The sequence below is a fragment of the Bos grunniens genome, chromosome 8 (genome assembly GCF_055505025.1).
Source record: "Bos grunniens cultivar Pamir isolate PY7600 chromosome 8, Bosgru_T2T1.0, whole genome shotgun sequence".
Classification (NCBI taxonomy): domain Eukaryota; kingdom Metazoa; phylum Chordata; class Mammalia; order Artiodactyla; family Bovidae; genus Bos; species Bos grunniens.
In genome coordinates this window covers 8,385,786-8,401,351 of record NC_141172.1, presented here as the reverse complement: position 1 = coordinate 8,401,351, position 15,566 = coordinate 8,385,786, and the positions used below count along the sequence as shown (strand labels likewise).

Sequence of the window (15,566 nt, the reverse complement as noted above, 5' to 3'; positions counted from 1 at the left end):
TACTGCGAGGGAGAAAACACCAAACAGCTGCGTGAATGTTCACAGAGGCGCAGGCACACCCACAAGCCCCTGCTTACTCCCTTCACCCCACAAGGCTACTAAGTGGTAACAAGTCAGAGAGACAGATTCGGGGAAAAAAGCAGTGTCTGGAGCTGAGGTACAAGAGAGTTTCCCTGAGAGGCAGGTAAGTGGTAACAGCTGACGGGGAAATACAACCAGACGACTGACGAATGCAATGCCTACTAAAAACAATAAGCTAAAAACCCATCCCACACAGAGAATTCACAAACCGGATGGAACAGCGGCATTTACATTAAAAAAAGGCCATGCACAAATAAAGTAAAAATGAGTAAGTAAAATAAAAATAAGTATAGGGCTTCCCTCGTGGTCCAGCGGCTAAGACTCCAGGCTCTCAATGCAGGGGGCCTGGGTTTGATCCCTGGTTGGGGAACTAAATATCCCACGGGTTACACAAGATCTAGTGCAGCCAAATAAATAAAAATAAGTATTTAAAAAAGCATAAAAAGCAACATTTGGAGATACTGTATATGGAAATATAATCATTGAAATAAAGAATTCAATACACAGGTTGAAGAGAAGTATGGATATAGCTAAAGAATGAACTCATAAGTTGAAGCAGGAGGCTGTTAAGAGATGAGAAATATAAAAGAAGAGAGATATGGAAAACACAGACATCAATATCTATATACTAGAAGTTCTTCAAGGAGAAAAAAAAAACCAGAAGGAATAAATAATTTAAAAAACGATTAAAGAATTTTTCTATGTTAAATTGGAAGATCTTACAGGAAAAACAGACAGGAAAACAAACAGGAGAAAATAAACATTTAAAATACATCACAGTGAAATTTAAGAGCACTGAGGATAAAGGGAAAATTCTACCAGCAGATCCCACAGATGAACACAAATCTGAAGGGCTTTGCAATTCTTCAATGCAATAAGGGTACAAGTGGAAAATGAAGAAATAGTTTCATAGGGTTATAGGTTCAAAGTTTTTTTCCCTTTAATTTTATATCTACCTAAGCTATCATTTATTAGGGCTTCCCTGATAGCTCAGTGGTTAGGAGACCCTGGTTCAATTCCTGGGTAGGGAAGATACGCTGGAGAAGGGATAGACTACGCACTCCAGTATTCTTGGGCTTCCCTTGTGGCTCAGCTGGTAAAGAATCCGCCTGCAATGCAGGAGACCTGGGTTTGATCTCTGGTTGGGAAGATCCCCTGGAGAAGGGAAAGGATACCAACTCCAGTATTCTGGCCTGGAGAATTCCATTGACTGAATAGTCAGGGGTCACAAAGTCGGACACAACAGAGTGACTTTCACTTTCACTTAAGCTATCATGTGACAGTGAAAGTGAAGTCGCTCATTCATGTCCGACTCTTTGCCACCCCATGGACTGTAGCCTACCAGACTCCTCTGTCCATGGGATTTTCCAGGCAAGAGTACTGGAGTGGGTTGCTATTTCCTTCTCCAAATGATAAAAGCTATCATTTAAATGTGAGGAAAATTTAAACATATTCTCAGTAGTTCAAAATCTCCTAAGGATTACCATTTTAAGGCCCTCATGGTGAACATTCCTCCATTATTCCTGGAAAAAGAAAAGTAAATCTAGGAGGATTGTGAGCTTTATGGGAAATAAGGTTGAAAATAAAAAAAGAACAAAGTTCACTATTGTCTAAATATGTTCACCACCCTGTTGATGTTGAGTCACTAAGCCATGCCCAACTCTGCGACTCCACACCAGGCTTCCCCGTTACTTCACTATCTTCTGGAGTTTTAAACAGCCTGAGACTAAATTTTTAGATACTACTGACAATGGTGGGTAGGGGAGACGTGGGAGGAAAGAAGAGAAAGAAGATGAAAGGGACAAGAGGAAACTAGCTCTAGAGGGAGAGACAGACAGTGATAAAGATAATCACAGGAAGAACAGAAGAAGGAATAAACTGGAAGAATAAGACATACATAGATAACAAACAGGGACCTACTGTATAACACAGGTAACTCTGCTCAGTATTATGTAACAACCTAGAAGGGCAAAGAATTTGAAAAGGAACAGATACGTGTATAACGGAATCACTCTGCTGCACACCTGAAACTAACACAACACTGAACCAACTACTGTTGTTCAGTAGCTCAGTCGTGTCTGATTCTTTGCAAACCCATGACTGCAGCACACCAGGCTTCCCCGTCCTTCACTATCTCCTGAAGTTTTCTCAAACTCATGTCCATCAAGTCAGTGATTCCATCCAACCATCTCATCCTCTATTGTCTCCTTGTCCTCCTGCTCTCAATCAGGGTCTTTTCCAATGAGTTGGTTCTTCCTATTAGGTGGCCAAAATATTAGAGCTTCAGTGTAAGTCCTTCCAATAATATTCAGGACTGATTTCCTTTAGGATTGACTGATTTGATCTTGCAGTTCAAGGGACTCAAGAGTCTTCACCAGCACCACAATTAGAAAGCATCAATTTTTCAGTGCTCAGCCTTCTTTATGGTTCAACCCTCACATCCAGTACATGACTACTGGAAAAACCTAGCTTTGACAATATGGACTTTCGTTGGCAAAATGATGTCTCTGCTTTTTAATACACTGTCAAGGTCTGTCATAGTTTTTCTTCCAAGGAGCAAGTGTCTTTTAATTTCGTGGCTGCAGTCACTGTCTGCAATGATTTTGGAGCCTGGGAAAATAAAATTTGCCACTGTTTCCATTGTTTCCCCACCTATTGGCCATGAAGTGATGGGACCAGATGCCATGATCTTAGCTTTTTGAATGTTGGGTGTAAGCCATATTTTTCTATGATTCCTATGACTCAACTATGCTTCACTATAAAATTAAAAATGAAAAAATAGACAAATATGTTCAAACTTGCAAAAAGAAATTTAGTCTTCTAAAAAAAGGCAAGAAAACACAGGGAAAAGAATGAACTAAAAAAATGTGCAGATGGCAAAAACAAGACCCAAATAGTGATTTAGGAAACATAAATAGGTTTCACTAATCAAAGAGACTCTGTAGATTAAAAAAGAAAAAAAAAATTCTTTATTATGTTGTCTGCAAGGGATTCACTAGAAAAGGACACAGAAAGAGTGGGGGGGGGGGGAGGATGAAAAACACACTAGCAGCAAGTGTAGAAAGGAAAAAGACTCCTGGCTTTTAACGTAGTCTTGATAGAGAAAAAAAGGAAACATTCTGACAGAAAGAGCAATTGATCAACAAGACATAATGATAACATGAACACATACCCCTGATTATCGGCTTAAAATATAAACAGATAAATCAACAAATAACGCATCTTTTTCAGATACTGGTAGCTGAGCATGAATTAAAAACACAACAGACTCAAAGGGATAAATATATATGGAAAAAATTTTCATTCAGCAGTGAATACAGTCTTTTCCAACATATGTCAGATCAGATCAGTCGCTCAGTCATGTCCGACTCTTTGCGACCTCATGAATCGCAGCACGCCAGGCCTCCCTGTCCATCACCAACTCCCAGAGTTCACTCAGACTCACGTCCATCGAGTCAGTGAAGCCATCCAGCCATCTCATCCTCTGTCATCCCCTTCTCCTCCTGTCCCCAATCCCTCCCAGCATCAGAGTCTTTTCCAATGAGTCAACTCTTCGCATGAGGTGGCCAAAGTACTGGAGTTTCAGCTTTAGCATCATTCCTTCCAAAGAAATCCCAGGGCTGATCTCCTTGCAGTCCAAGGGACTCTCAAGAATCTTCTCCAACACCACAGTTCAAAAGCGTTTCAAAATTCTTCGGCGCTCAGCCTTCTTCACAGTCCAACTCTCATATCCATATATGACCACAGGAAAAACCATAGCCTTGACTAGATGGACCTTTGTTGGCAAAGTAATGTCTCTGCTTTTGAATATGCTATCTAGGTTGGTCATAACTTTCCTTCCAAGCAAACTTTCCTTCCAAGCAGTAAGCATCTTTTAATTTCATGGCTGCAGTCACCATCTGCAGTGATTTTGGAGCCCAGAAAAATAAAGTCTGACACTGTTTCCACTGTTTCCCCATCTATTTCCCATGAAGTGATGGGACCGGATGCCATGATCTTTGTTTTCTGAATGTTGAGCTTTAAGCCAACTTTTTCACTCTCCACTTTCACCTTCATCAAGAGGCTTTTGAGTTCCTCTTCACTTTCTGCCATAAGGCTGGTGTCATCTGCATATCTGAGGTTATTGATATTTCTCCCGGCAATCTTGATTCCAGCTTGTGTTTCTTCCAGCCCAGCGTTTCTCATGATGTACTCTGCATATAAGTTAAATAAGCAGGGTGACAATATACAGCCTTGACATACTCCTTTTCCTATTTGGAACCAGTCTGTTGTTCCATGTCCAGTTCTAACTGTTGCTTCCTGACCTGCATATAGGTTTCTCAAGAGGCAGGTCAGGTGGTCTGGTATTTCTATCTCTTTCAGAATTTTCCACAGTTTATTGTGATCCACACAGTCAAAGGCTTTGGCATAGTCAAGAAAGCAGAAATAGATGTTTTTCTGGAACTCTCTTGCTTTTTCGATGATCCAGTGGATGTTGGCAATTTGATCTCTGGTTCCTCTGCCTTTTCTAAAACCAGCTTGAACATTAGGAAGTTGACGGTTCACATATTGCTGAAGCCTGTCTTGGAGAATTTTGAGCGTTACTTTACTAGCGTGTGAGATGAGTGCAATTGTGCGGTAGTTTGAGCATTCTTTGGCATTGCCTTTCTTTGGGATTGGAATGAAAACTGACCATTTCCAGTCCTGTGGCCACTGCTGAGTTTTCCAAATTTGCTGGCATATTGAGTGCAGCACTTTCACAGCATCATCTTTCAGGATTTGGAATAGCTCAACTGGAATTCTATCACCTCCACTAGCTTTACACAACATATGTAAACATTTACAAAAAAAGGATTGTGTTTCAAAGTAAGCCTGAACAAATTTCAATGAATCTGTAAATTCTTATTGTAACGCACAAAAAAATTAGAATAGACTCCTGAAACCTAACCATGATATGACAAAAGTCTTGTTTAAGTCTAACCATACTGGATAGGCTTGAAACAAACAAAAGTATACTATAAAATAAACTCTGGTTATTTAAATCAGGAACATTAAGAAGGAAATTATGATATACTTAGATATAAATGACAATGTACTTATCAAAATTTAAGTTTCCCACAGATCAGTCTTCAGTCCTCAGCACTTATATTTAAAAAAATCTGATGGCTCTCCAGTTTGTCTGCAGGCTTGCCTTCACGTCTAAGTTCCAGCTCTGCATTTCCATTTGTCTCATGTTCTAATTCCCATTCATCATACCCACTATCCTCTTCTGCAACTAATGACCACCCCCGCCCCCAGCCAACTCCTCCTTGTCAACTGGATTCGTGTCATTATCACCATTCTCTGAGTCATCCAGGTATGAAATCTCTGCCTTACATTTTTCCTTCCCCGAAGATAGTCGGCATTCAAGAAATTTGTTGAATTTAAGATCCGCCAATATTTTAACTTACCTTTCCATCCCTACTATTTCAGGCTTAATCCAAAGTCTCATTTCCATTCGCTTATTAGATCAGTGTAACAGTCTGCCACATTCTTCCTAGCTCATGGGCTTCCATTACTAAAGCTGAATTGGCCCTTTACTATTAATATAAAGTCTAACTTTATAACTGCTGTGACAGGGTGTAAGCAGCTGCCAACAACCCATAAAACAATGGGTGTGGCTATATGTCAACAAAACATTATTAACAAAAACAGGTGGGAGATCAAATTTGGTTCAAGGACCATAGTTTGTTGACATCTGAAGTAGACTACTGAGCTTTTTCAAATCTTTTCTTATCCCTGCTAAATTCAATACAGAATCCAATCATCTGGGCAAAAGAAAATCTAATTTACTTTCTTTTTTACATACCATAGTGGTTGCCAGCTAGAAATTAAAATTAATTACTTAGGTATGTTACTCATTACTTTCAAGACCTTATTTTTCCCTTTAAATTTATGGATCTTGTAAGAATAATTTACTGGAAATTACATCGATAGTACTGTAAAGGCTTTGATCTAAGCAGGACAAATCGGAAGAACTGGCAGCCAAGTAATCTTTCTGTCTTTTATGAGAGAATATATCAGGAATGATAGAAGCTGCCAATACAAAATTTTGATTCCGTGAAGCAGATTAAGATGACACTGATGGGGTTTTGATTTCAGCAAGCGGGAAAGGCCCAGAATTCTGCTAGCTATAGGAAAAAATAGCAACTTGTCTGCTCTAGACCTTGAAACAAAAGTTGCTTATAAAAAAGGTATGAAAACAAAGCAGAGTGGCAGCTCAGAGCATTCTATTGTTCTAGACTTACAACACTCTTTTTCTCATATTAAAATGGGATATGGATTTCCATCATCCATTGACTATCTAATCTCCATTGCACTCCTTTATAAACATGGAAAGATATATGTGTGCTGTGCCAAGCTGCTTCAGTTGAGTCCTACTCTTTGTGACCCCATGGACTGTACTCTGCCAGGCTCCCTGTCCATGGCATTTTCCAGGCAAGAATACTGGAGTGGACTGCCATGCCCTCCTCCAGGGGATCTTCTGGAGCCAAGGATCAAACCATGTCTCTTACGTCTCCTGCACTGGCAGGTGGGTTCTTTACAGAAGCGCCACCTTTTATACCCAGATAATCACGATGGTGTGCTCACTCACCTAGAGCCAGACATCCTGGAATGTGAAGTCAACTGGGCCTTAGAAAGCATCACTACGAACAAAGCTAGTGGAGGTGATGGAATTCCAGTTGAGCTATTTCAAATCCTGAAAGATGATGCTGTGAAAGTGCTGCACTCAATATGCCAGCAAATTTGGAAAACTCAGCAGTGGCCACAGGACTGGAAAAGGTCAGTTTTCATTCCAATCCCAAAGAAAGGCAATGTCAAAGAAGACTCAAACTACCGCACAATTGCACTCATCTCACACGCTAGCAAAGTAATGCTCAAAATGGTCCAAGCCAGACTTCAACAGTAAGTGAACTGTGAACTTCCAGATGTTCAAGCTGGATTTAGAAAAAGCAGAGGAACCAGAGATCAAATTGCCAACATCTGATGGATCACTGAAAAAGCTAGAGAGTTCCAGAAAAACATTTACTTCTGCTTTCTTGACTATGCCAAAGCCTTTGACTGTGTGGATCATAATAAACTGTGGAAAATTCTGAAAGAGATGGAAATACCAGACCACCTGACTTGCCTCCTGAGAAATCTGTATGCAGGTTAGGAGGCAACAGTTAGAACTGGACATGGAACAATGGACTGGTTCCAAATAGGGAAAGGACTGCATCAAGGCTGTATATTGTCACCCTGCTTATTTAACTTACATGCAGAGTACATAAGGAGAAACGCTGGGCTGGAGGAAGCACAAGCTGGAATCAAGATTGCCGGGAGAAATATCAATAACTTCAGATATGCAGATGACACCACCCTTATGGCAGAAAGTGAAGAAGAATTAAAGAGCCTCTTGTTGAAAGTCAAAGAGGAGAGTGAAAACATTGGCTTAAAACTCAACATTCAGAAAACTAAGGTCATGGCATCTGGTCCCATCACTTCATGGCAAACAGATGGGAAACAATGGAAACAGTGACAGACTTTATTTTTGGGGGCTCCAAAATCACTGCAGATGGAGACTGCAGCCATGAAATTAAAAGACACTTGCTCCTTGGAAGAAAAGCTATGACCAACCTAGACAGTATATTAAAAAGCAGACATTACTTTGCTGACAAAGGTCCATCTAGTCAAAGCTATGGTTTTTCCAGTAGTTATGGATGGATGAGAGAGTTGGACCATAAAGAAAGGTGAAGCACTGAAGAATTGATGTTTTTGAACTGTGGTGTTGGAAGAGGCTCTTGAGAGTCCCTTGGACTGCAAGGAGATCCAACCAGTCCATCCTAAAGGAAATCAGTCCTGAATATTCACTGGAAGGACTGATGTTGAAGCTGAAACTCCAATACTTTGGCCACCTGATGTGAAGAACTGACTCATTTGAAAAGACCCTGATGCTGGGAAAGAATGAAGGTGGGAGGAGAAGGGGATGACAGAGGATGAGATGGCTGGATGGCATCACCGACTCAATGGAGATGAGTTTGAGTAGGCTCCGGGAGTTGGTGATGGACAGGGAGGCCTGGTGTGCTGCAGTCTATGGGGTTGCAAAGAGTCAGACATGACTGAGCGACCGAACTGAGCTGACCTTTTATAAACATGAAAAGATATATAAAATGAATAATAAATTCTTTATAAATATCTAAAAAATGGAGTAACACTTATAACAATACTTATACACTGAACTTCTTGTCAATATGACTGTTAATGAACGACTAACTTAAAACTTTCCAAAAGCTTCAGTCTATACATTCAAATAAAATTCAAATTTCTTATGAAGTCCTACATGGCTTGGCATCTTGGACATGTTACGATCACACTTCATGCAGTGCAATCACAAGGGTGTGCTCTGCTCTGCAGACATGCCCAGCTTGTTCTGGTGTTAGGAGCTCTTCATCTGCCATGTGTCTGTCACACTTCGCCCACACAGCTTTACATGCCTCATTTCTCCAGGTCTCAGTTCCAATGAGATGTTTCCCTCGAAGCTTTCTCTGACCATCCAAGTTAAACTAGTCACCATCACTCTCTACAGAACTCTGTTTTCAGTACCTGTGTCACCACCTGGAAGCATTTTGCTCATTTATTTTCATCATGCCGTTCTCTCTCATCATATGAATACTGACCTCTGAGAGGAGACTTTGTGGGTCACCACTGAATCTCTAACACCTAGATGAGTGCTTGACATGGCAGGCCCTTAGTTAATATTGAAAAATTAGTATTTGCTGAGTAAATGAGCGACCATCTCTGTTACATACATCAAGCTCTGGTTATTGAAAGTGTTGGGAAATCTCTAAATCCCAGAGGTGACCTAAAGGCAGAATGATCTTATAGAGTAACTATGATCCTAAATGTTCAGACACAAATAATCTAACTTTGATAAAGAGTAGGACATAAAATTTCAGGTAAGCAAGATGAAAAAGCTCTAGAGATCAGCTATACAATGCTGCACTTATAGTCAACACCCATGTACCATACAGTTACACTTTTATTATAAGGGTATAGCTTATGTTCTAGAGTAGGAAATGGCAACCCGCTCCAGTATGCTTGCCTGAAAAATCCCATGGACAGAGGAGCCTGGTGGGCCACAGTCCATGGGGCTGCAAAGAGTTGGACACGACTGAGTGACTGAGCACATACCTCATGTTAAGTGTTTTTACACAACAAAAAAGAATGTTTGTAGAAACTAAAATCAGAAAGATTTAAAAGGCTGATGCTTTGGTAAAGTTGCAGTATACAAAATTAATGTACAGAAATCTGTTGCATTTCTCTACACTAACAATGAAAGATCAGAAAGAGAAATTAAAGAAACAATCCCATTTACCATTGCATTGAAAAAGAGTAAAATACCTAGGAATAAACAAGACAAAGGCCTGTATTCCAAGAAGTATAAGATGCTGATGAAAGAAACTGAAGATGACACCAACACATGGACACATATACCATGTTCTTGGATTGGAAGAATCAATATTGTTGAAATGACTATACTACTCAAGGCAATATACAGATTCAATGAAATCCTTACCAAATTATGAATGCTATTTTTCATAGAATTAGATCAAAAAATCTTAAAAGTTGTGTGGAGACACAAAAGACCCTGAATAGCCAAAGCAATCTTGAGAAAGAAAAGCAAAAGGAATCAGGCTTCCTGAATTTCAGACTGTATTACACAGCTATAGTCATCAAGACAGCACAGTACTGGCACAAAAACAGAATTATAGATCGATGGAGCAGGGGGACAGAAAGGCCAGAGTTAAATTCATGCACCTGTGGTCAATTAATCTACAACAAAAGAGGCAAGACTATACAATGGAGAGAAGAGTCTCTTCAATAAATGGTGCTGGGAAAACTGGACAGCTACATGTTAAAAAAAAATGAAGACAGAACAATCTTTAATACGATACTCAAAAATAAACTCAAAATGGATTAAACACCTAAATGTAAGACTGGATAAACACTCTGAAAACATAGGCAGAACACTCCTTGACATAAACTTCAGCAATATCTTTTTTTGATCTGTCTCCCAGAAATAAAAACAAAAATAAACAAATGGGAGCTAATTAAACTCAAAAACTTTTGCACAGCAAAGGAAATCACAAGGGGAAAGAAAAAAAAAAAAAAAAAAGACAACCCACAGAATGAGAAAAAAGCTCATGCAGTTTTATATCCCCAAACAACCCAATCAGAAAATGAAGGGAAGACCTAAACAGACATTTCTCCAAAGATATAAAGACAGCCAACAGGCACATGAAAAGATGTGCAACCTCACTAATCATTAGAGAAACACAATCTAAACTATAGTGAGAGATCACCTCAAACTTGTCAGAATGGCTATTATCAAAAAAGTCTACAAACAATACATGCTAGAGAAGAAGTAGAGAAAAGGGAATCCTCCGACATCGCTGGTGGAAATGTAAATTGGTACAGCCACTATGGAGAACAGTATGGAGGTTTCTTTAAAAAAAAAAAAAAAAAAAGAGTTACCACATGATCCAACAATCCCATTCCTGGGGCTTTTATCCAGAGAAAAACATGGCTCGAAAGGATACACGGACCGAAGTGTTAACTGCACCACTATTCACGATAGCCAAGACGTGAAAGCAACCTAGAAGTCCACTGACAGAAGAATGGACAAAGAAGGTGTGGTAAATACATACAGTGGAATACTACTCGGCCATTAAAAAGATGAAACAATGCCATCGGCAGCAACATGGACAGACTTAGAGATCATCATTCTAAGTGAACTCACTGAGACAGAGAAAGACAAATACCGTATGATACTGCTTTACATGTAGAATCTAAGCAGATACAAATGAACTTACTTACAAAATGGAAGCAGACTCAGAGATTTACAGAATGAATTTATGGTTGTGGCCGGGAGGGCTGGGTGAAGTCACAGATTGGGAGTTTGGGACTGACATGTACACACTGTTCCACTTAAAATAGATAACCAAGAAGGACCTACTGTAGAAACGAATCAATAAATAAAAAATGACAAAGAGCTGACGCCACTCTGGAAACATTCTGAATGTAGGGTGAGTTACTGAAAATTCAGGGATTCCCTGGTGGCTCAGACAGTCTGCCTGCAATGCAGGAGACCCATGTTTGATCTCTGGGTTGAGAAGGAAAAGGCAACCCACTCCAGTATTCCTGCCTGCAAATCCTGTGGATGGAGGAACATGGTGGGCTACAGTTCATAGGGTCGCCAAGAGTCAGACATGACTAAGCGACTTCACTTTTAACTGAAAATCTGAGTTGTTACAAGAGAATTTAGAATTACCTGTGGGTGCGTGGTAAGCAAGGAGGATCCAGAGACATAAGACACTTTCTCATAATGGGACTGGATGATCCAGTTGGAGCTTCCAAGGGCATAGCCAGAGCTTAGAGGAGTCACCTGGACCGCACCGAAAAGCTCCTAGAAAAGAACCATTGTAAGAATGTGTGCTGAACTTTCAGTAGTGCAGTCATGCCAGTTAAGTTTGCAGAGGAAAAAAAAAACAGAAAATCCTTCTTAGAAACTATTTCAAGTGAATCAGAAAGTTTAAGAACAGAAAGATGGTGGAGACCATGGGACAGACACATCTTACAGTCTTTTACTTATCACATTTCTGAGAATTTCAGTCCATCCACATGTCACCAGGCACCCAGGTCCCACCCATTAAAAGGCAGAGATGATATATTATGATATAGGCCAAAGAGATAAATACTTAGGTTTTCTTCTTCTTTTTTTTTTTAACCCTTTTCAGGTTAGGAATTAATATCTTGGTTGTTCTGTAAAAAGTGGCTTTGGGCCACAGTTGACAGGAATGGGAACCCTCATCATGATCAGAGCTCAGAAGTCATATGTGCCAAATTATTTCTTGATCCCTTTGATGCTGTTCTCTACTTCACAAGTCCAAAACCTGTAAAGTGGTGTCACTGTTCTAAAGTAAACAGGATGAGATGCCTTTTTTCCCCTGACTTATTATATGCTAATGAGTGATGGGGAACATAAGATTTAGGACAGAGCACCAGTAAGAACCTGGGAAGGATGGAGGAAAATAACAGATGTCCTATCTTTCCACTTAAAAAAGGGAACTATAGAATCCTTCCAAACAATCAAAAGCATTCGTCAATCAGTTAAAATCGTATTAACACTCACAATTTTCTGAGAATATCCCACCAGCTGGATCTTACTGAGGGCAGAGTTCACCTCCTGCATAGTGTAGCATCTTCTCCAGGTCGAGACTTCTACTGCATCCTTGAGAGGAGAAGGGAGGAGCCTGGAAACAGATCATCAAGTCAGCTCTTATGTACAGAGAATACTGTGCAAATAACGTGCCCATTTTGTCTAAGTTGTCCAACCTACTGGCATATCTGAATGTTCACAGGATAAACATCCCTTTATAATTATTTTTATTTCTGTAAGGTTGGCAGTACTCTCCCTTCTTTCATTTCTGATTCTAGTAATTGCAGTATTCTCTCCACGGCAAACAGTCAGACATGGCTGGGCAACTGAACTCAGCTGAACTCCCTTCTTCTTGGTCAACCTAGCTAAAGGTCTGGTAGAGTTTTGTTGATCCTTTCAAAGAACTAACTTTTGGATTCATTGATTTTTCTCCATTGTTTTTCTACTCTTGATTTTGCATATCCAGCATATAGCTGGATCTTCTCTTTTGTCTTTTTAAACCTATGTGATTATTTTGGTCATCTGAACTATTTAAGCCATTCACAATGTTACTACTGATATATTAATATAATAGTTGGCTTACGTTTACCAATTTAATTTTTGTTTTTTATATATCACATCTTTTTTTGTTCTTCTATTCCTCCACTGATTTTTAAAAATAGTAAGTGAATATTTTCTGATGTAGCCTCTTAAATCCCTTCATGATTTTTCACTTTTTAAAAAGTTATTTCCTTAGTGGCTATCCCAAGGGCTTATCTTATATCTCTTAATATAGAGCATTTCTGTATAACCTCTCACATTCTCTTCCCTGTTCAAAAAAGATAAATGAAATAACATTACTCATGGGCCTGCAAAGTTATAGAAAAGAACTAGGTTAAACACATCTGAGGCAGAAAGAGGAAAATAAAACACATTTTGAAACTTTTCAGACCAGCATCAGGAGCAATCATTAAAACAAACAAAAATGTATCATTAGAAAGACATTTTATTCAATATTATTTTGCTCAAACACAAATAAGAATAGACCTAAAGAGTGACTTCTCTGAGATTCTCTATACAATACAGGTGAAGGGATTTCCAGAGAACGGAACCTGTGCATTAGCTCTGCTCTATCTCCTAAACTGACACTGAACAATAGTAAAGAATCACACACACACACACACACAACCAGCCCTTAAGACAAAGAGATGAGAGGAGAGCTAATAGCAACAGCATTTTATTTTATTTTTTTAACTTTCTAATTTTATTTTATTTTTAAACTTTACATAATTGTATTAGTTTTGCCAAATATCAAAATGAATCCGCCATCAGTATACATGTGTTCCCCATCCTGAACCCTCCTCCCTCCTCCCTCCCCATACCATCCCTCTGGGTCGTCCCAGTGCTCTAGCCCTAAGCATCCAGTATCGTGCATCGAACCTGGACTGACATCTCGTTTCATACATGATATTTTACATGTTTCAATGCCATTCTCCCAAATCTTCCCACCCTCTCCCTCTCCCATAGAGTCCATAAGACTGTTCTATACATCAGTGTCTCTTTTGCTGTCTCGTACACAGGGTTATTGTTACCATCTTTCTAAATTCCATATATATGCGTTAGTATACTGTATTGGTGTTTTTCCTTCTGGCTTACTTCACTCTGTATAATAGGCTCCAGTTTCATCCACCTCATTAGAACTGATTCAAATGTATTCTTTTTAATGGCTGAGTAATACTCCATTGTGTATATGTACCATAGCTTCCTTATCCATTCATCTGCTGATGGACATCTAGGTTGCTTCCATGTCCTGGCTATTATAAACAGTGCTGCGATGAACATTGGGGTACACGTGTCTCTTTCCCTTCTGGTTTCCTCAGTGTGTATGCCCAGCAGTGGGATTGCTGGGTCATAAGGCAGTTCTATTTCCAGTTTTTTAAGGAATCTCCACACTGTTCTCCATAGTGGCTGTACTAGTTTGCATTCCCACCAACAGTGTAAGAGGGTTCCCTTTTCTCCACACCCTCTCCCGCATTTATTATTTGTAGACTTTTGGATCGCAGCCATTCTGACTGGTATGAAATGGTACCTCATAGTGGTTTTGATTTGCATTTCTCTGATAATGAGTGATGTTGAGCATCTTTTCATGTGTTTGTTAGCCATCTGTATGTCTTCTTTGGAGAAATGTCTATTTAGTTCTTTGGCCCATTTTTTGATTGGGTCATTTATTTTTCTGGAATTGAGCTGTAGGAGTTGCTTGTATATTTTTGAGATTAGTTGTTTGTCAGTTGCGTCATTTGCTATTATTTTCTCCCATTCTGAAGGCTGTCTTTTCACCTTGCTAATAGTTTCCTTTGATGTGCAGAAGCTTTTAAGGTTAATTAGGTCCCATTTGTTTATTTTTGCTTTTATTTCCAATATTCTGGGAGGTGGGTCATAGAGGATCCTGCTGTGATGTATGTCAGAGAGTGTTTTGCCTATGTTCTCCTCTAGGAGTTTTATAGTTTCTGGTCTTATGTTTAGATCTTTAATCCACTTTGAGTTTATTTTTGTATATGGTGTTAGAAAGTGTTCTAGTTTCATTCTTTTACAAGTGGTTGACCAGATTTCCCAGCACCACTTGTTAAAGAGATTGTCTTTAATCCATTGTATATTCTTGCCTCCTTTGTCAAAGATAAGGTGTCCATATGTGCGTGGATTTATCTCTGGGCTTTCTATTTTGTTCCATTGATCTATATTTCTGTCTTTGTGCCAGTACCATACTGTCTTGATAACTGTGGCTTTGTAGTAGAGCCTGAAGTCAGGTAGGTTGATTCCTCCAGTTCCATTCTTCTTTCTCAAGATCGCTTTGGCTATTCGAGGTTTTTTTGTATTTCCATACAAATTGTGAAATTATTTGTTCTAGCTCTGTGAGGAATACTGTTGGTAGCTTGATAGGGACTGCATTGAATCTATAAATTGCTTTGGGTAGTATACTCATTTTCACTATATTGATTCTTCCAATCCATGAACATGGTATATTTCTCCATCTATTAGTGTCCTCTTTGATTTCTTTCACCAGTGTTTTATAGTTTTCTATATATAGGTCTTTAGTTTCTTTAGGTAGATATATTCCTAAGTATTTTATTCTTTCCGTTGCAATGGTGAATGGAATTGTTTCCTTAATTTCTCTTTCTGTTTTCTCATTATTAGTATATAGGAATGCAAGGGATTTCTGTGTGTTGATTTTATATCCTGCAACTTTACTATAGTCATTGATTAGCTCTAGTAATTTTCTGGTGGAGTCTTT

At 39.2% G+C, this 15,566-nt stretch overlaps 1 protein-coding gene across 3 annotated transcripts in view; it reads right to left on the bottom strand.

The window, feature by feature from the left end:
* The window catches only part of INTS9 (integrator complex subunit 9), a 126,820-nt gene that overhangs the window by 33,828 nt on the left and 77,426 nt on the right, over positions 1-15,566 (bottom strand). For all 3 annotated transcript variants that reach the window (XR_015169409.1, XM_086414772.1, XM_086414773.1), the window contains exons 7-8: positions 12,272-12,392; positions 11,411-11,545 (exon numbers count right to left, since the gene is read on the bottom strand). Coding sequence is in view for 2 of the 3 variants with exons in the window: in XM_086414772.1 (XP_086270898.1) it covers positions 11,411-11,545; positions 12,272-12,392 (256 nt within the window). In the remaining variant the exon portion in view is untranslated. The remainder of the gene's footprint in view (positions 1-11,410; positions 11,546-12,271; positions 12,393-15,566) is intronic.